Here is a 27,001-nt window from a genome sequence, read left to right on the forward strand (position 1 = left end):
GTGGGCCATGCCGTAATCTGGACACAGCACATGAGCCTGTGTTGTAAGTAAAGAGGGCTATCTTAAGCCTGAAAGGTCTGTAACACTTAGGATTCTACAGCACGTCGACTTTCCTGCTGACCATGTGACAGGGTCACAGATATTAAGGAACCCAAGTGTTGCCTTGCCTCTTCTAGCTGGTTTCACAGCATGAAAATATGCAGCTCTATTTCCCAACCTCAGCCACACCAAGCGGACGCTAACCAAACTTGTGCTTAAACCTGTTAGAAAGAGAGGTGGGATTGCAAGAGGCAGAAAATTTTCCAGGAATTAGAGTCATTTAATTGCAATGCTTTGAAGTTTGTATCAGACTGCTGCAAATGTTCTTGGAACTCTGAAGAAGAAACAAGTATTGGTGTTGTATTTTTTCTATTATTTGACTTTCTTTGACCTTTGTCTGCTTTGTCTCTGAGGAAAGTGAGCATTTTTTAAAATTACACAGACTCCCCAACAAATGTTAGAATATTGCCCAATAGAAGGGTCCTGCAGAGCTCAATCTAACACAGTGAGCAGCCTGATTTCTTTGACAGAGAGAGCCACTGAGTGACAGCATAACCCTTGGTCTCGGTGGTTTCTGAGACTCGTTGGGGTTGTAGGAGCAGCTGTCTGGACACTCCCTACCATATTTATCTTGACTGCTCTGGTCCAGCCAGAGAGGGGAGGGTGAGTGGAAGAAGGAGCTGGCACTAAATATCCCCAGCAGTGAAGAAAAATAGAACTGATGATAGATACAAAATGATAGATAAACACGGTAAGACCCTTTAGAGGAGGGAAAACTGGGAAAGGGGCAGGCAGAAGCTTGTCAAAAGCTCCAAATGTACTTTCCAGTGTGAACAACAACTTTCCAACACTCTCAGGCACCTTTTTCTTTCAACCCTAGTGACTGATGGGAGTGAGAAAGGAAAGGAGAGACATGATCAACCAAGGCGACTGTCTCCAGCAGAAGTGGAAGCCCCACAACCCCAAGGTCAGGTAGGGGACAGACCAAAAACCCAAAGGCAGGAAAGAGAATGCCCTCCCTCAGATGGGGCGTGAACTCGATACAGGACATTTAACCAAGTCACTCAGAGGCTACACAAGGCCAGCTGAGCCTTCCCATGCTGCCCCATCTTCAAATGCCCAGGCTCCAAGCCAACCTTGAAAGGGCAAGCAAACACAACTCAAATGGCAGAAAGACGGTAAAGAAATCATTCGCTTTGACTGCAGCATAACAAAAGGAGGTTTGACTAGAACACATCAAGCACGAACAAGTCAAAAAGAAATGGCATAGCAATAGAGCAAAAAAGACTACAGGAAATCAGATGAATAATAAAAGAACATAGCACACATAAGAAAATTAAATTAACCAAAATTAATTAACTATAATTAATTAAATTAACCCTCCCAAATCCCAGAACTTGCTTTATACTATAAAACATAAAAACATGAATTCAAGAAAACAAAAAGTGCAAAGTTGACGGCACAACAGAATTAGGTAAAAAAGGAAAATTGCAGAGCTAAGAAAAGAAAGACCGAAACAACAGCATACCAGAAGAACTGAAAACAGAATTACTGACAAAGGAAAGGCTTGAGATAATCACAGCAATCGCAGAAGAGAAAGAGAGAAATTACAAGCATTAGACAATAGATAATCAGGGACAAAGAGGAACAAATATGGAGATAAATGTCGCTGAAGTAGAACACCAAACAAAAAAAAAGACAAACACCACTCACAGTTACACTACAGGGACGCTTCTGGTTAATGCGGCAGGCTGAACATCTTTGCTGAAACCCCATTAAAGTGACGGTTATTAATACAAAAACCTGTCATCACTTTTAAAAATCCAGATGTATATCAGAATTATCTTGGAATTTTTTGAAAAATACAAATGCCCAGGTATTTGCTTTTTTCTCCAAAGCTCCAGATATGTTTCTAATGAGCAGCCATGTTTAAAAACAACTGGATTCTACGATGATCTTTTACTTTTTATCTAGCTTGTTTCACTTTTTCTATTTCATATGCAGTGCTCCCATTTCATTTAGTTTATGCTTTCCAATTTCTCCATCTCTTTTTTTTTTTGATGTTCTTTCTCAAGCATTTATTAGGCATAGGAGAAAAGCTTTTCTATACATAAATATAAACAGTAGTATGTATATGTTTTAGAAAGCTTATGAATCTTTCCCTAACTAAAAAATTTATGACATTCTAATTCTCTTTGTTAAATGCTACTTGTAAATGCTTGAATAAAATGCTAGATTTCTAATTCTAAAAATATATACATGCAACAAGCAACAAAAGTTTACTGTATAGTACAGGGAATTACAGTCAATATCTTGTAATAACCTACAAGGAAAATAATCTCAAAAATAATGCATACGTATAACTGAATCACTTTGCTGTATACCTGAAACATAAGTCAACTACAATAAAATATATACATATTAAAAATTACAAAAAAAACAAAAACAAAAAAAACTGATGGTTAAACACAGGGAGCTCAGCCCAGTGTTCTCTGACAATCTAGAGGGGTGGGATGGGGGAGACGGTAGGAGGGAGGTTCAAGATAGAGGGGATATATGTATACTTACAGCTGATTCACACTGTTGTACAGCAGAAACCAACATAACATTGTAGAGCAATTATCCTCCAATTAAAAATAAATTTTTAGAAAGTGAAAAAAAAGAAAGAAGGTTAAAGAGGCCAAAGGATTTGGGAGAGGGCCCGACTTGGCCTTTGGGCCTCGACTGTCTGCAGGGTCAATCAGCCCCTTGACCTGAATCGGGGACTGAAATGTTAGAAGGGCAGTTTCCTTTTTCTCTTTTCTCCCTTTTTTCCCATGCTTCAAAGACACAAGAATTAATAACCGTTTTTTTTTTGGTTAGCAAAAGAAAAAGATTTTTATCTTCATGTTGGGAAGTCAATATCTAAGGTCTTAAATGGGCAGATGGAGAAACAACAGTATTTAGTATCGAGACGTATGGGAATAAGTACAAAAGAGAGGAGCATAGCCGCCGCTGAGACCAGAGGAGACGGAAACTGGGGAGCGGAGCGGGGCTCAGGAAACCACTATTTTTCATAAGTCTTTTTTGTATTAAATAATTTTAAACTAAATACATTTTAAACTAAACTAAATACATCTTAAACTAAATACATTTCTTTGTTAAAAATACAAAATAAATGTTAAAATATTGATACTATTGAGTCCTATGAAATATATCCGAGTCCAGACGTAGCCAATGATAGCCAGCTTTACCCACTAAACCACCAAGCTTCTGGCAAGAGAAAGTAGGTGAGGAAGAAAGCATGATGACTAAATTCAGATGGTGACGTCTGACCACAGGGGTTCCAATCCCAGCTCTGCACCTGTCAGCTCTAGGACTCCTGTTGTTGATGTTCAGTCACTCAGTCGGGTCTGGCTCTTTATGACCCCACGGACTGCAGCACGCCAGGCTTCCCTGTCCTTCACCATCTCCCGGAGCTTACGCAAACTCATGTCCATTGAGTCAGTGATGCCATCCAACCATCTCGTCCTCTGTCGTCCCCTTCTCCTGCCTTCAATCTTTCCCGGGAACAGGGTCTTTTCTAATGAGTCGGCTCTTCGCATCAGGTGGCCAAAATATTGGAGCTTCAGCTTCAGCATCAGTCCTTCCAATGAATATTCAGGACTGATTTCCTTTAGGATGAACTGGTTAGACGTTCTTGTAGTCCAAGGGACTCTCAAGAGTCTTCTCCAACACCACAATTCAAAAGCATCAATTCTTCGGGGCTCAGCTTTCTTTATAGTCCAACTCTCACATCCATACATGACTACTGGAAAAATTATAGCTTTGACTGGACAAACCTTTGTTGGCAAAGTAATGTCTCTGCTTTTTAATATGCTATTTAGGTTGGTCATAACTTTCCTTCCAAGGAGCAAGCATAATAACCACAGATAAAAAGGAAATCTGAAACTGATGATTTCCTGGAAAATATAAGTGCTCAAACTTGCCTGGAGTAGAAAGAATAAAGAGACAAAGGAACCACAGAAGAAATTGAAAGGTTAGTCAAGGACCTTCACCGAGCCCAGGCAGCCTTCAAGGAATAGATCATTCCACCATTGTTTGAATTACTGCAGAGCATAATATGACATGGAAAGTTTCCCAACTCATTTTAATCAGCTAGCATAACATGGATATCAAAACACAACACAGGTAGCAAGCATCCACGTACATACACCCGCACACAAATAGCAATAACAATGACAGCTAACATTTATTGGGTGTTTTCTGTGTACCACAGACTGTTCTATACAAGTTATCTACCTCACCCCAATGCTAGGAAACAAGGTCTCTTACCATTATCTCTGTTTTATAGAGGGAAAGTGAGGACACAGAGGGATTAAGTAACTTACCCAAGGTCATGTCACCAGTAAGCAGGTGGGACTGGGATGAATACAAATATAAAATTCCTCAAAATAATACTGATGAACTGAATCTATTGATATGTTTTTACATCATGACCATACAAGGCTTATCCCAGGAATACAAGACTGCTCTGAAAAAAATTAGGAAATTTATTTATGAATATCATTACATCAAGAGACTAAAAAATCCAATATGAAAATCATTCTTGATAACCAAGAAATCTACAATACCATCACTTTTAAAAGTGAGACATTAATACCACTTCCTTCACAGAAGGTCCTCTGCCATCCTACTTGCCAACATTTACTTGACATCCTGAGCTACGTAATAAAAGAGAACAACCTAATAAATCTAAATACCAGAAAGGAGAAAAAATAATCATTATTTGTAGACAATCTAATTACTGGACAATTTGAAATTCAATAAAAGAGAAGGAGGGGAAAAGGAGATGAATGGCTAGATAGATATTAGAACAGAAGAGTTCAGCTGGGTGGTCAGATAGAAGATGATATAAACCCAAAAACTTTTCAAAGACCAGATCATATTTAATGCTGAAATCCTAAGGACATTAGACAAGAAGGTCTACTCTCACACCTAATAGTATTAACTAACATTGTTCTATAGTGATAGGTTGATACACTTAGAGATGAGAATGAAATAAAAGTATAAAAACTGGAAGAGATGAATAAAAAGCATTTGCACACAATATGGCAGCATGACTGATCCCCAAGAGAGTCAACTGAACAACAATAACCTCTAAAAAAGAAATAAAATAAGGTGGCTGGATACAAAATAATATTTTAAAATCAATACCTTTCTTACTCAAAAAGAATTAGCTAAAACATATTTTTTAAAAAACATCCCACTTAAAACAGTAACAAAAAGATAACATATTTTTGAGTAAACAAACTTTTTTAATAAACAATAAAAGTACATGATCTATATGAAGAAAATGTTTAACAATATTGAGGAACATCAAAGATTTAAATAATAGAGCAAAACACACCCTGTTCTTAAATAGGAAGATACAATAGTAATATGATATCAACTCTATACCAAAGTTATCCATAAAATTTAATGTATTCCCTCTCTTCTTCCCCACCCTCAAATCAGGATTTCTTAAGAACTACAGAAGCTGATTCTAAAATGTATACTTTAAAAAAAGGAAAAATAACCAGTAATATTCTTTAAAAGAAGAGTAATGAAATGGCATAGCACTTTCAGATATGAAAACATTTTATAAAGATAAATAAATAAGTTAGGTAGATAGCTGCTTTTGAAACATAAATAGGTAGATCAATGTAATGTAATGAAGAGTTAGGAAATAGTCCCAAATATACACAGATATTTAATATATGATATGGGTTGGATTTCAAATAAGTGCAAGAAATATTATTATAGTAGGAACAGTATTATTCAATAAACACTATGGACAAAATAGGGGAACCATCTAAAAAAAATAATTAAGGAGCCTACCTCATTTATTCATCAAATAAATTCCAGATGGATCAAAGTTTTCAATGGCAATGTGAACTCTTAAGTCATAGAAAGAATACAATTTGAGAGAAGTTAATATTGGGGTCTGGAAAAGGGGCTTCCCTAGTAGCTCAGACAGTAAAGCATCTGCCTGCAATGCAGGAGACTCAGGTTTGATCCATGGGTCGGGAAGATTCCCTGGAGGAGGAAATGGCAACCCACTCCAGTATTCTTGCCTGGAGAATTCCATGGACAGAGGAGCCTGGCAGGCTACAGTCCATGGCGTCATAAAGAGTCAGACACCACTAAGCGACTAACACACAATATTGGGGTAGGGGTTGTTTGTAACTTTAGAACAGAGAAAGCCTTCCTTAGTAAGACAGAAAACCTAGAAGCCATTTAAGAAAACAGATGAATTTAGCTACCTAAATTTCTAAAACCTCTACAGAGCAAAAATACAGCATAGTCAAATGACAACAAACTGGTAGACAACAGGCTAATTAATCTCTCAGTATAACCGAATCTCTTAAAAATCATCAAGGAAAGACCAAGAACACCACATGATCTAGCAACTCCACTTCTGAGTGACCAAAAGAATAGAAATCAGGATCCTAAAAGGATATCTGCACTCCCGTGTCCACTGCAGCACTATTTACAATAGCCAGGATATGGAAACAGCCCAAGTGTCCATTGACAGATGAATAGATAACATAATGTGGAATATTATTCAGCCTTTAAAAAGGAAATTCTGCCAATTTCAATAACGTGGATGAATCTGGAGGACATTATGTTAAGTGAAAAAGGCCAGATGCAGAAGGACAAATACCACAGGACTCCACTTCTATGAGGTATTTGAAGTAGTCAAACTGATTCACACAGGAGAGCATTCAATAGTGGTTGCCAGCAACTGCAGAGAGAGTGAAATGAGGAGCTGTTATACAGTGGGTTTAAACTCTCAGTTATGGTAGATGAATAAGTTCTGGAGACCTGCTGTACGACAGAGTGCCTGCAGTTAATATAGTATTATACATTTCAAAATTTGCTAAGAAGGTAAATATCACGCTAAGTATTCTTAACACACACATACACACACGCACGGATATACCAGGAAACTCTGGGAGGTACTGAACATGTCTATTATCTTGATCGTGATGATAGAATCACAGGTGTTTGCCTAAGTACAAACTCTCTGCACACATTAAATATATGCAATTCTTTGTGTGTTAATTATACTTCAATAAAACTTCTCTTTAAAAAGGCCAACAATGGAGACTTCCCAGGTGGCTCAGTGGCAAAGAAGCCGCCTGCCAATGCAGGAGACATGGGTTCGATCCTTGGTCTGGTAGGACCGTACATGCTGCAGAGCAACTAAGCTCCTGCACCACAGCTATTAAGCCTGTGCCCTAGAGCCCAGGAGCCACAGCTACAATGTGCTGCAACTACTGAAGCTTGCACTTCCTAGAGCCTATGCTCCGCAACAAGAGAAGCCACCACAGTGAGAAACCCTCAGGCAACCAGAGAGTAGCCACGACCCACCGCCACTAGAGAAAAGCCCGTGCAGCAACAAAGACCTAGCACAGCGAAAAACAAATATTTTCATAAATAAATTAAAAGGCCAACAACAAAACAGAGAAATAGACAAAGAACATTTACAGTCCACACGGTGGAAAAATACAAGCAGCTTTTAAATATGTGGAAAGAATTCTAGAAATGTAAATTATGTGAATAATTTTTCACCTAGGCAAAAACTTGGTAGACTGATAAAATCATTGACTGAGGGTTGGCAGAAATAAGCATATGCTAACAGTATTGATTGGAGTATAAATAAAAGTAGCATTTTTGGAGAACAATCTAAGATTTCAATATACAAAATCTTTGCCCCAGAAGTTCCACTTCTATAAAGATATCCTTTAGTCACTGTATATTCATACTGTGGAATACTGTGCAACCAAAAAGATGATTTGGTATTACCTGCATAGAACAATCAAAATCATAAAACACGATATATAAAATAATCTGTGAAATTTTTAAAATTCTCAACTACATACACATTCATATGGGATATAATACCTAGAAACACATCTAGAAGGCTCTCCAGTAAACTGTCAAAATTCTTTTGAAAATAATAGAAGACAAAGAATTATAAAAGAGGTGTTTATTCTTTTTCTCCATAAATTTACAGCTACTATTTAACAAAATTTTCTTAATATTTGTGACTTTCAATCCAGAAATTTCCACTTGTAGAAACTCTAAAACCTTGAAAGGTTTTAAGTTTGAAGATTTTTAAGAAAGTATGATTTAGGGACTTCCCTGGTGGTCCAGTGGTTAAGACTCCATGCTGCCAATGCAGGGGGTGTGGGTTTGATCCCTGGCTGGGGAACAAAGATCCCGCATGCTGCGCAGCCAAAAGATTAACAAATTCTTTCAAGTATGATTTTATAATAGTGAAAACGATGGCAACCAACTACATGAAACCTAAATGGAAGTCAATGATAGTAAATCCACAGCACATCATGCTCAGCAGCTATTCAATTATTTAGAAAAACATCGTAAAATCATGACCAAATATTAATATTATAAAATTCATTTGGGAAAAGAGAAAAATATGCAATATGACCAATTACTTAAAAATTCCCCTTCATTGGCATTGTGCTTTTTAGGTTTCATAAGGAAAGGCCATTATTTACAGCTTGCAAATTCTGGAATTTCTAATCAAACAATCCTTAAATTTACAGCTTCAAGAACATTTGAAAAAACAGGAGAAGGTGTAACATGTATCACATGAAATTTTAGATAATCCAAGAATTTATTTAAAATAATGAGTTCAAACTTCTACTGGAATTACTTTTTTTTCCTTTTAATCAGTAGTCAAACTAATTAAGTTGGATTTTCCTCTTCATGCCCTCTCTGTTAGATCTGTAGAGAGGAAAAAAAAACTATATATCTAAAAGGTTAACCGTAAGAGAAAGACTGAAGAAAACAGCCTGGATAATTCACAGACCAGATAATAAGTTCCTGATTAATGCAGCTGGCTCTAATGTCACCAACATTTTTAAAATAAATTTCTAATTGTCCTAGATGTTTTAATTTTATATCTCAGTTTAGAAAAGTACCAAATTACTTTTCATAAATTGCCAGTTTCCACAGATGTTACCTTTTAATGCTACAAGCAATATATATATATGAGAAGGAATATAAACAGATGTTTGAACCCATAGCTCTAGAAAAGTTTTTAATACAAAGTTTAATTACAGAGTGCTGAAGATTTATCTTTGAAAAGTAACACCACTTTAAATAGTCCTACTATTTAGATAAATGACCAGTGTTTCTTAACCGCTAATAACAGACCAAAAAAGGAGTGGGGGTGGTGGGGGGAGAGAGGAAATGGATGCAAGCCTGACCAAACCTGAGAAATGAAAACCAGTGGCAGATTTTTTCAAATGAACATAAAGCAGAAAATGTGAAGACTCACAGGATTTTGTCTTATTTTGGACCTGCCTGCCTCTATTTCTCCCACAACTAATTACCTCAGAAATGAAAGATAGGCGTGCATTTTCAAAAGTCAATTGTGTTTTACCTAATTATATTGTTTAAGGCTCTCAAACCTTAAACTAGTAGTCTGTCTAATCTCTGTGGTCTCTGTGGCTGGCATGGTGCCCGGCCGGCTCTGTACTGGGCCTGTAGGCACTCAGTAAAGAAGTGGAACAGATGTGTGCGGTGACCACTCATTTGCCGTTTGGACGTATTCATCCTGAGTTTAGTCATCACCAGGCAGCTTGGACATACCGGAGTTTTACATTGAATGGAATCCAGATTAATTTAACCAGTTCCTTGTTGAACACTTGAATTTTTCATGTCAGTATTTGGATGAGTAAGTTCCATGAACTTGTGGCCTTTGATTAGGGCGCTTGAGTGAAGGCCTAGGTCACTGCTCTCACTGGCAAAGGATGGAAGCTGTGAACTAAGGACAGTTCTCAGAACCAATGACTTGTACCAAGAGAAGAGACCATGGCTGGGCCTCTTGTTGATAAACTCTTTTTACTAACACTGAACTCTATAAACCTCAAGAAGAGCTTTTAAGATATCAAAATACTATATATATATTAAAAAATATATAATGTTCAACTGAAATAGAAAATACAATTTAAGTAAATGGGAAGTAAATTCAAAACGAGTTACCATTTGACCTATCAAACTGGCAAAAACTAAAAAGAAGAACATAAACACACTCCAAATAGATAACCAACAAGGACCTAGTATAGAGCATAGGGAACTACACTCAATATTTGGTAACAACCTCTACAGAAAAAGAGTCTTTAAAAAAAAAGTATATATATAACTGAATCATTTTGCTGTACACTTGAAACTAATACAACAGTGCAAATCAACTATACTTCAATTTAAAAAATAAAGAGGATACTATGAATTTTTGGAGAAGGGAGGTGAAATCCTCCTTCAAATACATTGTTTATGGGAGTGTTAATGAAGAGAGGATTTTGGGGTGGAAATTTGGAAATACGAACCAGATAATTTTAAAAAGAGGAAGCCTTTTGATTAGGGATGTCTATTCATTGGAATGTATTACAAAGACACAACTAAGAAGTATGTTAGGATTTAGATATGTCATCCAAATATTGACTTTAACAGTAAAAACATGAAAAATTTAAATATTCAACAGGGAACTCGTTAAATCAATCTGGACATTTCCATTCAATGTAAAACTCGGGGCCATTAAAAATATTTACCACCATGAAAAGCTCTTTGTGATCAATATTAACTTAAAAATTAAGTTACTACTACTACTACTAAGTCGCTTCAGTCGTGTCTGACTCTGTGCAACCCCATGGACTGCAGCCTACCAGGCTTCTCCGTCCATAGGATTCTCCAGGCAAGAACACTGGAGTGGGTTGCCATTTCCTTCTCCAATGCATGAAAATGGAAAGTGAAAGTGAAACCGCTCAGTCATGTCCAACTCTTAGTGACCCCATGGACTGCAGCCCACCAGGCTCCCCCATCCATGGGAACAGTATATAAATACATTACTCTCACTTCTGTATACACAGTATGTACAGACACAGAAAAAAAGTGAAAATATAGACATCAAATTGTTAGCAATGTTACTATTAACATCTTTGAGTGGTAGTTTGGAGAGTAGTTGCATTCGCTAATGTTTTCGAAAATTAAGTATGAATTAATCATCTTTAAAGGGTCTTTTAAAGAACCTTAAAAATAAGGCTAAAATAAAAGAAAAAAATTTAATGAGCCAAATCCATAAATGTTGATCTCAAACTCTCTACATTTGAAAGCCCTGAAAGCACTCTCACACATAAGATAATATATTTGAAAAAACAAGAATAATATATTTGACATCAAAAAATTTAAAGCTTCAAACATTTTTTAAATCGTGAAATTAAATGATAATCAAAAATTTGAGAAAATTATAAGCAGAATTTTGACGAAAGAGTTAATCATTTTAGGTGTGTAAAAGTGGCTCAATGATAAGGAACCCGCCTGGCAATGCAACAATCAAGGTTTCGATCATTGGGTGGGGAAGATCTCCTGAGAAGGAAATGGCAACCCACTCCAGTTTTCTTGCCTGGACAATCCATGGACAGTGGAGCCTGATGGGCTACAGTCCATCCCTGGGTGGACACGACTTAGTGACTAAACAACAACAAAAAAGCTCTCACAAATCAGTCATAAAAATATCAGCATCCCAATTAAAAAAAAAAAAAGTGAAAATTAAGAACAGCCCACTTCTAATGCATATGTTGCATTTGTACAGATGTAGGAAGGCACTATTTTCCCTGGGCAGCAGCCAAGGGGAAGCATAGCTGACTCTCAGCCCCAAGGTCCCCTCAACCAGGACACAACAAAACACCCATATGTAGTAAGCAGCCAGGGCAAGAGCAGGAACTTTGGTAAAAGAAGAAATTTAAATGATCAACAAACATCTGAGAAAACGTTTAACCTCATTAATTGTGAGACTGCAATCTAAAACAAAACTGTACCTTTTTTTTGCTTTTCAAGTTGACCAAAAAAAATTATAATTATCATATACTGGTGACAAGATGTGAGAAAGACACACTCAAACACTGTTGGCAGAAAACATAAATGTTTACAACCTATCTACTAGTCATTTTCAAAGTATGAATCAAGAACCTAAAAATGTTTTATCTTTTGTTCTTGTACTCTCGGAAGACTATTCTAAAGTAATAACCAGAGATACAAAGATTTATATACAATCATGATTTATAATAATGAAAAAGCAAAACAACCTAAATATTAAAAAATAAGAGATGATAAATTTCATCTTTAAGTGATATATAGAAGAATACTTCAGAGACTAATAAAACACCAATAATTATAGCGTTGAGTAGAAAACTCAGAACAGCATGAATGATATAAAAATGGGAGATCATAATTTGTATACTTTTATAATCATATTCATGTGCATGTGGGAGAAGGCAATGCCATCCCACTCCAGTACTCTTGCCTGGAAAATCCCATGGACGGAGAAGCCTGGTAGGCTGCAGTCCATGGGGTCACTAAGAGTCAGATACGACTGAGCGTCTTCACTTTCACTTTTCACTTTCATGCATTGGAGAAGGAAAGGGCAACCCACTCCAGTGTTCTTGCCTGGAGAATCCCATGGACAGAGAAGCCTGGTAGGCTGCAGTCCATGGGGTCGCACAGAGTTGGACACAACTGAAGCGACTTAGCAGCAGCCTCAGCAGCAGCATGTGCATGCACTTGTTAGATACTGCAAGAAAATATATGACGTGTTGCTGTCGTTTAGTCGCTAAGTCGTGTCTGACTCTTGCAACCCCATGGACTGTAGCCTGCCAGGCTTCTCTGACCATGGGATTTCCCAGGCAAGAGTAATGGAGTGGGTTGCCATTTCCTTCTCCAAGGGATCTTCCCAATCCAGGACTCAAACCCACAACTCGTCAACCTCAGACTGGCAGGCAGATTCTTTACCACAGAGCTGCTAGGGAATCCCATATGAAGTGTCAGGGCCCAGGAATTATGAGTGGCTTCTCTTCTCTATATCTTTCTCTAGTTTTCAGTTTTTTTTACTTGTAACTTATATTATCTTCATAATCATAAAAAAAGGCCTCAAGATATGATGCTTTAAAAAGAAAACACACTACAAATACAAAACCGTACCATAAAATAGTTGCAGCAAAAGTCAGCCCGCACCATAGCATTGAAAGCAGTGAGGTAGGCCATTCAGAAATACTTCAAACAGTGATTTAAAAAATAATCCATCAAATACTAAGTACAATAAAAAAGAAGTCTGAGAACCATAAAAACATTATAATGTCTTCCATATTCCAGGAATATCTAGCACAAAAATAGTAAAATCTGGTTAGTCCTGAAAGCTCAGCATAGCATGTTCAATTCAGTTCACCTGGCTAACCATGGGTTATGCTGCAAGAGGAAAACTCCCAATTTGCAATTAAATGTGTCCTCGGTATTGACCACACAGGCATTTCATTGTTTAAGAAGGACCAGGAAATCAAAAAGTAGCATGTGTGTGGGTGATTTAAATGAGGAAAAGAGAAGAGAAACAGCTACAACCACTGGTCAATTCAACTTCAGGATACTAGAAATGATAAATGAACTGTGTCCCAAGATTTGTGGGCAAGCTCAACAAGCAAATTTGTGGTTTTGTGTGGCTGAATACAAACCACACCTTTTACGATGTTTACTGAAAACTGAAGATAAACACAGGATAAAAAAGTAGCCTTTCTTTATCTCCCCTCACAAGACCTACAAGGATGTGCACCTTTAGACTTCCAACGTCCAAAGAAGATATGATTTTTGAAAATGTAAGGTATAGTATTTAAGACCTGATGAATTTCTGCAATACGAGAAGAAAAGTACGGGCAAGGGGAAGCCAGGCTGGGGTGGGAGAGAAAGGAACAACTGCATATTTCACTGTGGAATCCACAACCAAGAAGTATATATCTTAGAGTTCCTGTGTCATAAAACCATGTTGATTCCCACAAGCTAACGTTGCTTAGGTTTTGTTCACAAAGGCAACGTTTCTTAACATTTTTTTTTTAAACCTCACCCTCTCCAACCCCCACTCCCCACCACCACCCCACCACCCCTGATTTTTTCCTGACACATTTTTGGCAACTTGAGTGATTCTGTGAGGCCACTTTCTCCCTCAAGTTCACCTCGTGTACTTTTTGTTCCCTGCTGTGGATGCTCCTTGGACATGTTAAGTAAATAACTTCACATTTGCGACAAAACCACCCTGAAAGACGCCTGCAGGAAATCCAGTGATGCAATCTCTCCACAGCTTAACTAACAGACTCCAGCTCGCGTCTGGCATGATCTATGAACCAGCTTGTAGAAGCAGGTAGATGAGTCACAGGCTGGGCCCTCCAGGGAAAAAGCAAGTCTATGTTATGGAAAAAATAAGTAGCTGTTAAAAAAAAAAATTAATAAAAACTCAACCGTGCCTACATCTACCTTTTGTTTCAAAGGAAGTCATATTCCAGGTTCTCTTTATTCCTGCAAAAGATTAAACACAACTGGACCCACCACCGAGTCGTTCCCAAGAACACGCACTCAGGTGAGGTCTGAGAAGGCCTGGAAGGCAGCCCCGCCTACAGAGAATTTTCTCCAAGGGAAACTGCGCAGGCGCGCAGGCAGCCTACTGAGTAGATGAAAACGTTTCTCTTCGACTTAGTCACCCTCGACCCCCCCAGCTCCAAGTTACACAGAGGTTGGAAACTCCCACACCTATTTGTGCTGTTTTGAAAAATAGTTGGACTTGATAACTGGGCCAACCCAAAGAGACAGAGTTGTTGAGACCAACCCAAAAGTGTCCAGGTGAGTGAGGCATAGTGCAAAAGACACACGTGGTGTTCCAGCAGTGATGAGTAGAATGGCATGCTTGGATAGGAGGGAGGGAGCGGATGAATTCTACCTGGAACAACTAAGCAAGCTGACTCTCTCTCCCTTTTATTTAGGGTACGTGTGTGCTATTTTTACACATCTGCATGGCCAAATGACTATTCTTTAGAAAGAACCTTTAAATGGTTCTCTTTAATTACAAAAACAGTACAAGCTCACTTCTGCAAACTAGAAAAGTACAGAGAAGCACAAATAAGACACGGAAGTGTCTGTAATTTCTCCATGCAGAGAGCAAACTACTGTTAACCTATTGTGGTTGTATTACTATAGTTTTTTGTTTTCTATCCCTGTAAACATTCTAACATAATACACCATGACATTTTTTTCCCTGTTATTAAATATTTTTCCATAATATGATTTATAATGCTTGCAGAGTTCTCCATCATCTCACTGAACAGTGATTTACCAGAGGATTTAAACCAATCTTCTGTAGCTGGACACTTAGAGCTTTCCTGATTTTTCAGGAAAATATTTCTTTTTAAATATTTCTACAATTAATATCTTTGATTACTTCTTTAAAATAAAGCCCTAAAACTGAAGTTCAGATGTCAAAAGATAGGCCCATTTCAACCACTTTAACCAAACTGTCTTCCAGAAAGTTTGTAATAATTTAGAATCCTCCTAGAAATGTATTTTACTCAAACCCAATTTTGTTAATGTTGGCCCATTTGACAGGGAAACCTCGAGCTTCCCTGTTTTATCATCTGTACTTCTTGGATTATTAATAAACTAAATAGTATTTCATCTGCTTATTAACTACTTGTAGCTTTTGTGAACTGTCTACTCATGGTTATGGACCATATTTCCATTGTGACATGTGTCCTTTTGAAAAATGTTTTCAAAACTATGTATAAGATAGACATAGTTTTAAAACTAGCCACCAAGATGCCAAAGCAGCTAAAAACCGTGGTCTGCACAAGAAGCATAAATGTATTTACAGGGCTTTATAACCTATCAGAAGTCTCCCACCCTGAGAACCTTCCAGGGCCTATAGTCCATTTTGTCTAGGTACCAATACTGGCTTCAGAGAAAACGAACTTCAGAGACTTTTAAATCTTAGAACACAACAGAATACCAGAAAAGGAGATTTTATTCCTGACCTAAACGAATAGTCATTTGTGTGCCCTGGAGTGAAATAATATATTGTCTTATAATCGAGGAGAAACTGCAGGTGCTATTCTTGTCCTTATATTATTTAATACCTCTTCTGAACTCTTATCAAACCACTGGTTTGGCAATCTGGTTGACAATGGGTTTCCCTGAATTATGTCTTATTAAGAGGAGGAGGAATCAGGAAGTTGGGGGGGAGAAGGGGGAGGAGGGGTGAGGGAGGAGGAATATGGGGAGGAGAGGAAAGGGCAGGAAGAGCAAAGAGGAGAATCCTTTGTCCTTTTTGCTGCTGTTTGCAATTTACTAAATTTTATTCAGTGTCCCGTGCATTCCAACATTACCTCTCACTCCACGAGCCTGCGCAGAATACACCACTTCCTGGGCGCTCTCTGGCAAGAGAGTTCTTCGAGAAACTACCAGCGCTTTTTATCTGATTCTCCTGTACCTTTATCTACCAGACCAGTGAGGCTGTTCAGGGATCCACTCGGTAAACCATTGATCTCACAGCCTAGCTGCCCTGCTGAATTCCGCGTGGCCCTCTGAATTTCTCCTGACTGCCAGAAGTCTGTTTGTCATCTTAAACCACCTTTTATTTTGCTAAAATAAAATGATTGAGTGGGGGAGGGCATGGGAACAGAAGCAGGTCCCACTGTGCTGGGTCCTCTCCTATCTTGTTAACATCATCTTTCTGTGAGCTGCCAGCAGCCCAGACCCCTCTGGAAGGGAAAAAATGAAACTCGCAGAATGTTGGAGTAAGTGATTATCCTCAGAGATCATTTAGTTCAACTTCATTTTACAGGTGAAAAATAATGAAAGAAGAACCCTCTGATCTTATGTTAATTATCTTACTGGCAATACAGGAAAGAGGCTAAAGCTACCTTTGTTCCTTGCTTCTTTGAAAAGTTAGATCCAAGAAGTACAGAAAGCAGTTATTTTCTGAGGCTCACTGAACTGAGAACCAAAACCAATGATTTGGGGTGAGTGTGGGAAGGAAAGTGTTCTAGCAGAAACACTGTCGAAATCTTAACCAGGTATTTCCTCAGTCATGTTCATATTTTAAGAAGCAAATAGGCAATGCCTCCCCTGTTCTCAATCTCCCTACCCATAAAAAGCAGTGTATTTTTTAATCAAAACCTCAGATTTTCAATTCATACAACTGGTGTGCAACACTCAAGAAAGAATTAAGGCATTTTTATCTCCAAACCAAACTTTTGGCTCCAGATCATACACTTGGGTACTCATAGACCTGGAAGGTTCATCCTAGAAGGTCTGGAAGGTTCACTTATAAGATCTGGAAGGTTCATCCTAGATCTCAGATTCAAGGCGTCAAGTAAGAATCAGTTGCCCAGGAAGACAAACAGCACTTGGTCATCTTCTCCTAGACCCCAGCTCTGCAGGCTGAGACAAGCAACTCTCTCATCTACTGAAAAAGCCTGAGAAAAGCCTGCAGCTCAATAGCGGCTGAAGCGCAGTTTCTTTCCGTTCCTTTTTTCTTTCTCTCTTTTCTCCATTCTTCTCCCCTTCACTTCAACCTTTCCCCCTTTTCTAAAATCTTGATCTAAACTCAGGAGTCTTAAAAAAAGAGACTCTGGGGGAGGAGGGTTGTTATACATATACATTCAGCGTTGGGAAGAAAGGCGGGCACCAAAATAAAAAGAAGCAACAGGCGAATCTCGCTTTCCTTTTCTGCTCCGGAGGGTATCTGCATTCACACTTGTAAAGGAAGCATTTCCTTGGGAGTGAATGTGAAGTCAGATCACTTTAAAAGTGCACCCCACAAAGTTCACTGCCCTGTTCATTACAAAGTAAAATAAAGGCTCTTTATCGCCACAGGCAGTGATGGTTTTCTGCTGAATGTCCGTTTCAAATACATGGTCAATCTCCATAACCCCGACACATTGTCAAAATGTACATCAAAATCCGCTGAAATGCACCAGCTTTTTTAGTGCCTTCCAAAGCACTCAAAAAATGTTTGTTTGGTGGGTATTTTAAGTAACAAATCAAAATATGCTGTTTTTAAAAATATTACTTTAATCCCGTTACTCCCCAGAATACATCAAGCTAAAACACTTAATTCTCTTCCCAATATAAACGGGGGTGGGATGTGGGGGTAAATCCCCAAGGTAGTACTGTCTGTTTCTATCCAACCTGCCCCTTTATAGTCCAGTCCTTTTTACCATAGACCATTAAAAGACATGGCACAAAATGTAATTTTCTGGTGATGGATGAATATAGGATGGATGGATGGACGGATAAATAAATAAAATGGAACCAAGGACTACTTTAGTGGATGGAAATACACAGGGCACATGGAGGGTAGAATGAACCTGAATTTTGGAGGCCTAAATTTGAAGACTTGTGAAGCTGTCTGAGGGACTCCTAGGTATATGTTGTTGTTACTAAGCAACCCACTCATCCTCGTGGCCCGAAGCAGAAATTCCTACTCAGCCTGTTGCTGCTCGCTAAGGAATTTTTCCTGGACACGTTTGCCAAACCAATCACTACCCTATTTCAGCTTAGACCTAATGTTTTTATAATTGAGCAGGAATCCTTGAATACCTTTTGAAAAGGAAGAGTGTACACACCCCAAAGTGAATGGCAGGGATCATGAGTGAGGACTCTAGGGCAAGGCTTGCCTTAAACTAAGAAGAAGTTAAAAGTAAACATTTCCCAAGGTTAAACTCAGTTGACTTGAACTAGATAGGGTGGCATCATCTACAGCCATCATCTTAACTCTTGGCTCAGGTAACAGGGATGGTCTGCTGATGGTTACAAGGCTAAAAGAACACATCAAAGTTCATTGACTAAAGGAACGTCTAAAATCAGATTCATATTTATCTCTCTGCACAGAAGATATGCATGTGTAAATTCCTATCAAGTAATATAGAAGGAAAAAAAAAATCAGGAAAGTGGCATCAGGAGATAGACCAAGAAGCGAAGGAAGGGAGGGAAGGAAGGAAAAATGGGGGAAAAAATACTGTGTCAGACTCAGGATGAAATAAGAGGGAAAATACTATTTAACCAAATTGTTTATTTTTTAACCTGAAATGTATGCCTAGTTGTATCAAAGTCACAGAGAGGAACCAAAGCATTTGTTTGAGTTACCTAAGACTTTTTAACAACTAGTTTTAATAACCTAACATCAAAATAATAATCTTGTTTAAAGTATCTGTAGATTTTAAACAAATACTTCGTGGGGTTCTTTGATCGTGTTTTTGCATAAATGTTTCTATGTATGTTTGACTTACTTGGCTATATGTCTAAATTCTCTTTTTGATTTTGCAGAATATAGTACAAATTGCTAGATACAGCACTTCAGCACTGCTCTAGCACTGACTTTTAATCCTCCTTTAAATCAGATGGCACTGGGTGCATTTGAGTGACCTAGTCTCTGCAGTCAGTTTAAAATAGGATCTAATTACAGATCAACAGAGGGCCTAGTGCCATCTTATCAAGGTAATACTTAAAGCTACCATCTTAAAGCAGCCTACTTAAATACTTAAAGCAGCCCTAGAAATGAAACTGCAACCACCATCCCATTAAATATTTCACCAAGGACCAACATCAGATCATACAGATCAGAACTTGTTATCTTTGACTTTGTGCTATAAAACAGAACCTAATTTTAACGAAATAACTGTGCCCAGAAAAATGAACACCAATTTTATGCTGTAATGTGAAATTATGGAAGAATGAGGTTGGCCTTCTAACTCCAACTCAGCTCCCTAGTGAGTGAGATCCAGCCTATAATCTGAGCTTGACCTTTTAGCTCTGGGCCTGGCAGAAGCCCCCGTGGGGTGACATCACTCCAAATAAGGTGTTTAGCAGATCAGGAAATGTATGACCTGTCAAAAGGGTCCCATTCTTCCAGAAGGGACAGTTCAGCAAAACAATGAAAGTAAATGACATTGAGAGAAGGCCTAAGAACTCTTAACGAAGAACTCTTAGAAAAGAGAAAGAAAGAGAAGTCAGTCAGTCATGTCCAACTCTGCGACCCCATGGACTGTAGCCTACACAGGCTCCTCCGGCCATGCGATTTTCCAGGCAAGAATACTGGAGTGGGTTGCCATTTCCTTCTCCAAAAAACTCTTAAACCCAAGTTAAAATGTTAGAAGCTAATCATTTAGAAGCAGTAATACTGAAGGTAAAACAAAGCCCACAGACTTCATTTCACATAAGCAAATATACACCTGAAAAGTTGCTTGTGAATTGAATTTATTATTCACTTAAAGCATTAGTTTGTTAAATAATCCAATGTAGATGCCCTGGCCCCTCTCCCCACAGCTCTGGGGTGGGGCACATGGAATGTAGTTTTACCAAGTGCCTCAGGTGATATTTTTGTAATCAGATGAGTTTGCAGTGATTTAAAGAATTCCTACGGACATTCCTATTACTAAGCACACACATGATTATCTTCAACCTTTTTCCCCAATCAATCTAGACTTTCGTATTATTGTCTGCTGCTGCTGCTGCTGCAGCTAAGTCGCTTCAGTCGTGTCCGACTCTGTGCAACCCCATAGACGGCAGCCCACCAGGCTCCCCCGTCCCCGGGATTCTCCAGGCAAGAACACTGGAGTGGGTTGCCATTTCCTTCTCCAATGCAGATCAGTGAAAAGTGAAAGTGAAGTCACTCAGTCGTGTCCGACTCTTAGCGACCCCATGGACTGCAGCCTACCAGGCTCCTCCGTCCATGGGATTTTCCAGGCAAGAATACTGGAGTGGGGTGCCATTGCCTTCTCCGTGTATTATTGTCTAGCAGTTCCTTATTTTTCAGGTAGGTTAATTTTGCCTGTATATTGGTTTATTTCACTGAAGATGCAAAACTAAGGAAAGCACACTGTTTTCAGTGTCTCACTTCAGAACACAGTGGACCAGTCTGTTTTCTGACAGATGCAGGTTTGCAGAAATTGAATGATGGCAAGAGAAAGGGTAAGCCTTATTTTGCTGGAGGTTAATTTAGGGTTGAGACTCCTCTATAGCACAGATGGTAAAGAATCTGCCTGCAATGCAGGAGACCAGGGTTCAGTCCATGGCTCAGGAAGATTCCCTTGAGAAGGAAATGGCAATCCACTCCAGTACTCTTGCCTGGAGAATCCCACGGACAGAGGAGCCTGGCAGGCTACAGTCCAGAGGGTCACAAAGAGTTGGACACAAGTAAATGACTAACACACATACACAATTTAGGGTTGAGATAGCCAGGAAGAGTGGCAGCTTAAAATAAGAGGTTTAGACAGGAATGTCAGAGCAATACCATGCAGGTCCCTCTCCTTCAGTTCTAATTCCCCGGGGTCATCCAGAATGTGTACATTTTTTTCATCCCTAAATTAAGACATGTGCAGGATTTAATCCATTGCAGGGAAGATGAACACTGGACTCTAGCCATTAAACTAGTGATATCTGAGGAAAGAAACAAGACTGACGCTATTGGCTAATTCTTTATTTACTACCCTCTTGACTGCCAAGACCATTTATAAGTATAATGTTGTCTGGTTTTGAGTGTACAAGTGTCTGGACTATTAAGTAGGGAGTTGATTATGTTAGTTTACTTAATGGGACCGCTGTCTGTCTACATCTCTGATTCACCCACACTGGGCTCCTTTCTGATCCTAGAATATGCTAAGCACTCTCCTACCTCATGGCCTTTGCACTTACTCTCCCATCTGCCTATAACACTCTTATCCCAAGTATCTTCAGTGCTTGAGCCCTCACTTCAGCCATCTGATCAAAAGTCATCTCATCAGAAAGGCCATCCCTGACCACCTTATATAACATAATTCCCATTATTTGCAATCCCTTTAGCCTGCTTTGCTTTCCTTTGTAGCATTAATCATCATCTAAATTGTTATATATTTACTTCTTTATAGATTTCCTCTGTTTCCTGGCACTACAATGCTAGCACCATGATGGCAGGGAGTTTGTTCTATTTGCTAATGAATCTCAATGCCAGGATCAATGGCATTGTTCAGTATATAGTGGCACTCAAGATATATTTGTTGAATAAATGAATGGGTATTTTTAGTGCTTTGAGGAAGATATGGTTAACTTGGTGTTTGTGATTTTAAAAGATATTTTAGGGAATTCCCTCGAAATGCAGTGGTTAGGACTCTGCATTGTCACTGCCCTTGCCCAGGTTCTATCCCTAGTCAGGGAACTAAGATCCTGCAAGCCCTGTGGCATGGTCAAAAAAAAAAGTCTATAGCCAAATAGAAACATATACATTTATAAAACCAAACAGTCAGTCAGTCAGTCAGTTCAGTCGCTCAGTCGTGTCCGACTCTTTGCAACCCCATGAATCACAGCACACCAGGCCTCCCCGTCCATCACCAACTCCCAGAGTTCACTCAGACTCATGTCCATCGAGTCAGTGATGCCATCCAGCCATCTCATCCTCTGTCGTCCCCTTCTCCTCCTGCCCCCAATCCCTCCCAGCATCAGAGTCTTTTCCAATGAGTCAACTCTTCACATGAGGTGGCCAAGTACTGGAGTTTCAGCTTTAGCATCATTCCTTCCAAAGAAATCCCAGGGTTGATCTCCTTCAGAACGGACTGGTTGGATCTCCTTGCAGTCCAAGGGACTCTCAAGAGTCTTCTCCAACACCACAGTTCAAAAGCATCAATTCTTCGGCGCTCAGCTTTCTTCACAGTCCAACTCTCACATCCATACATGACCACTGGAAAAACCATAGCCTTGACTAGACGGACCTTTGTTGGCAAAGTAATGTCTCTGCTTTTCAATATGCTATCTAGGTAGAAAGATTAATTAAAATGTTTTACCCCATTAATTGAAAGATTACCCACCCACATAAGGCATCTATAAATTTGTTTATTTTTCTTTATAGAATTATGGCTGGACTCCCTAGATAAAATGCACCAAATGACTGAAGGTAATTGCCCTAAGGCTAAAGTAGGGTGGGTAGAGAGAAGGGGGACTTTTATAATATCTGTTCAAGTCTCATCTTCTGCTGGATTGTGAAAGTCCCTTGAGGACATAGCCCACATTATGTATCTTTTTATTCTCCTATATACTTATCTGAATGTGTTGCAAATGGTAAGTAATCAGAAAACACATATAGGTAATGAAAAACACCTGTGGGTTTCAAATAAATCATATATATTCTGAATTTTTTGGCAGTAATGTAAGAGTTTCTAAATCCATCACTCTGCTGCTAGAACATACATGCTTGTTGACAAAGACCATAAATCGTCATAAAATGTTAGAAAGGGGGAGTAGAAAAATTTTAAATATGTACAAACTGTCCTAAAAATACGTTGTTTTAAATAGTGATAGCATCAACATTGCAGAACATAAAAAGTAGATCGTTTGCATCTGAAAAGTTCACAGCTATAAAAAAGATGATGCTACTTCAGTCCAGACTTGCTGACTGGAATTATCTTCCTGTGCTATCCAAAAGCTTACCTACTCTTTGATGGGTTTATAGAAAGGAAAAAAAAATCCTGTGTGTATTCTTTTAGGTTAGTTCCAGAAAATACAGACAGGCCTCCTACACAGATTTACCATGAAGCTGATCAAGTTCAAGCTTCAGGATCCCCATTTATTCTGGCAGGAAACGCCAGAAAACAGGCTCATGTGTGTGGGTTTTGTTTTTTTTTTTTTCTTTTGAGATCTCACCCCTACTCCACCTAACACACACAATTGCATAAGCTTCAAGCTCATAAAAACCTGGACCCATCCTGACAGCCCTCCATTAGAATATTAACATTAAGAAAACTAGGCTAGAATCTGCAAAAACGATCCAAAAGTCATTTTTTAATGTCAAGCATTTCTCCATAGTCCCAGCAAAGAGAGGCGAATGGGGTTCAACAATCTCTTTGGGGTATTGTTAGTATTTCTTTTCCCCGGAAACAAAATGAAGTCTTGGAAACCATGACTAAATTAAAGTTACTTTCATTAAATATAAGTATACATAACCCTAGTTTTATCCATAGAAATATGGTAATGTATCACAGTGAACTAGATTGCTAGTGTTCTGAACTTATTATTTCTTCAAATTTATTTTTAATTGACATATAATTCACAGTCAATATGGTATTAGTTGCAAGCACACAACACAGTGATTTGATGTCTATATACTGCACACTCAGTGGCTAAGTTGTATCTTTGCCACTCCATGGGCTGTGGAGCCTACCCATCAGGCTCCTCTGTCCATAGAATTTTACAGGCAAGAAAATTGGAGCGGGTTGCCATTTCCTGCTTCAGAAGGTCTTCCCTACCTAGGGATTGAACCCATGTCTCCTGAGTCTCTTGCATTGGCACCCGGACTCTACCACTGAGCCACCTGGGAAGCCTGTGGACATTATCCGCACAATAAATGCAGTTACTGTTCCTCACCAAAGTTAACACAACGTTATTGACTATATTAGAACTTATCTTCAATACTAAATAAATTATCTTCATTGGTGCTAAGTACAACCGGCTAAAATATAAGCCCATCTGATTTCACCCTAAATTCGAGTCCCGTTGTATCACAAAACGAAGGGGTGCGACCAACGTTATATGATTTAATTAAGGAATTACAGTAAGTCTTACACTAGATTTGCGACCATTTTTGACAAGATGAAAACAAACCAAAAAAAAACAACCCTGCTGCCATCTCGGCTTTTGGTTACTGAAGTTTTCAAACTCGGAGTAGTGAGTTCTTAAAGGTTAGAGAGAATTTAGGGGGAAGAAACAAGGATACACGCAATCACTTTCCCAGTCCTACCCTTCTCCCGCCCTCTTCTCGTCGTTTGCAACCAGGTCCATCCCTCAGGTGTATATAGTCGCAGCAGCTAATTTTTCACTAATGAGTAAAGTGGTACTAATACCTAATTTTTTAAAAATACGCTAGCCTGTGATGTTAACTACGCCTACCCTACCCGGGGCTTAACTTTAGGGACAGTCCCCTCCATCCCTCGATAGGTCCGCGGGGCATTCGCGCTCCCCCCCTCAAGGTCCCTCAATCCGAGAAGGTCCAGGGCCACCTGGCCAGGAGAGGCGCCCTGAGAAAGGTCTCCTTGGGGTGGCCACAGCGCCGAGATAAAGCTACCGGGCAAGGCGGGAAGGTGGCCCCTACGCACTCCAATAGGACGCAGCCCGTTCCCAGCCGGGGACGCGCCCGACAGGAGGGGGAAGGGAGTGTCGCCACCGAATCCCAGGGAAGGCCGCGGGACCCACCTCCGGCTCCCCCTCGCTCCCGCCCTCGGCCCCACCTCCCCCAGCCTGCACAAAGCCGGCCCGGAGGCGGGGGCCAGGCCTGCTGGGAGGCCGCCCGGACGAGACTGGACCGGGGCCCGGCGCCCCGCGGCTCCGGCCGCCGTGCCCCGGCGCGTCTCCTGTTCCAGTCCCGGACGGGGCGGACGCGCCCCCCGGCTGGCCTTAGGAGGCGCGGGAAGCCGGGCTCCCCGCTTTTCAGGCGACATTCCCCCGGGGAGGCCAGGCGCACTCGCGCCGTCCCGCTAGCCACGCCCGAGGTGGCGGGCTCCAGCGCGCGGCGCCCGGGCCGTCGGGGCGGCGGAGGCCGGCCGGACGCTGGGGTGACTCCCTAAGTCGCACGCGCCCCTTCGCGCCCAACCGTGGCACAAACTCTGGCCTCAAATCGATCCCCCTCATTTCCGAAAGGCCCCCGTCCTCCGGCACCTGCGTAAGGTGACCAAACAATGCGGGGGCGGGCAGGAGGGGCGGGGAGGCCCGGGGAAGGGGGTGGGTTCGGCGCCTCTGGCCCCCGAGACCCCGGCCGGCCGGCGCCTGGCCTCCCGTCGGGGGCGCACACACGCACACCGTCCGGCCCGGTGCGGGAAGATGGCCGTTTCTGCTTTCAGGATAAAGGCTCTTTGTTGCTCTCACACAAAAGCCGCCAAGACGCGCTTTTCCAGCAGGCCCTTTGGGCAAATCGAAGGAACGCAGCTGAATTTTCCAAATGGCCCTCGGAGCCCGAAGCGGTGGGAGCAACTAAAAGAGAGGGGGAATAAGAGGCCTCCCGCCCTCTTCTACCGAAACCTCTGCCAATATCCAAGGATTCGTCCTGGGAGACCGGGGCTGAGATCATTCGTAAAGGGAGGAAGGAAAGAGGAAAACCTACTTTTACTATCAAGGCCCAAAGGGGATATTAAACATTCACATTCTTTCAGGGTTTCTCCCCTTAACCAGGGTAGAAACATAATCTGGAAAAGTCTGGATACACCAAAAAGAAAAAGAAAGAAAAAAAAAAAAAAAAAAAAACCCAACAATAGCAACTTAAAAAAAAAAAACAACAAACCAGTTGCCATCAGCCCAAAGTGGTAGTAGCAGCAGCCGGCGCGTGTGATCCACTTACTTGTCCGACTCTTGTGACATGTTTGATCCAATGAACTCGCTCCCCTTTTCCTGGAGCCTCAGCCTCTGGTGAAACTGGACTTTCAAGTCTGTGCAGGTGAAGGTGTGTGAGAGCGCCCGAGATGGCAGAACAAGAGCTACAGGTAATTCTGCTTTTCCGTCCCCCCTCACCACTCTCGCTCGCTCGCCCGCTCGCGCCCTCACCTAGCCGGAAAGGTGGGATAAGGGGGGGGCCCCCTCACATGGGGCCCGAGCTCGGAGGCGGCCGGGCGGCGCGGAGTCCCTCCCGAATCGTGGCAATGGGCAGCCACAGAGCAGAAAGTGGCGGACTTGGGCGGCCACAGGTAACTTTCTCGCAAGGAGCTGAATTCTTTCACTAAAGGGTACGAGCCCGAGGGACGAGCTGCGCGGTGATTGGCTGCGGGGCTCCCTCAGGTGAGCTGCCATTGGCAGAGGCGCGCTCAGGTAAGGCCCTTCTCCAAGTGCAGGTAACTCACTCCGAAGTTTACCTGAGTGGAGCGGCGGCACGCTTGCAGCCCAGCGGCGAGCCGTGGGAGCTGAGGGTCGGTGCTTGGAGCAGACTTCGTGCTACGTTTCCCTTCTTCCCGGGGACCGGCCTGGGGTGAGGGGTTGGGGGACTTTGAAGGAGAGAAGTTAACCAGGAAAAAAAACTACAACACCTGCAACCACTAGGCATTGTGGGTCGAACGGAAGGACTAAGGAGAGCTGAACTCGGGTGTCCCAAGCC

The 27,001-nt window shown here is 40.7% G+C and overlaps 1 protein-coding gene across 5 annotated transcripts in view; it reads right to left on the reverse strand.

Annotated features, from left to right (window-relative positions):
- GRHL2 (grainyhead like transcription factor 2) overlaps positions 1–26,618 on the reverse strand; it is a 170,572-nt gene extending 143,954 nt beyond the window's left edge. For 4 of the 5 annotated variants that reach the window (XR_009490531.1, XR_009490530.1, XM_025001874.2 and 1 more), the window contains exon 1: positions 26,255–26,618. Coding sequence is in view for 2 of the 5 variants with exons in the window: in XM_025001874.2 (XP_024857642.1) it covers positions 26,255–26,274 (20 nt within the window). In the remaining 3 variants the exon portion in view is untranslated. The remainder of the gene's footprint in view (positions 1–26,254) is intronic. The other variant, XR_009490532.1, reaches the window with a different exon arrangement.
- Positions 26,619–27,001: the final 383 nt, after the last annotated feature.

Source organism: Bos taurus, chromosome 14, assembly GCF_002263795.3.
Source record: "Bos taurus isolate L1 Dominette 01449 registration number 42190680 breed Hereford chromosome 14, ARS-UCD2.0, whole genome shotgun sequence".
Classification (NCBI taxonomy): Eukaryota; Metazoa; Chordata; class Mammalia; order Artiodactyla; family Bovidae; genus Bos; species Bos taurus.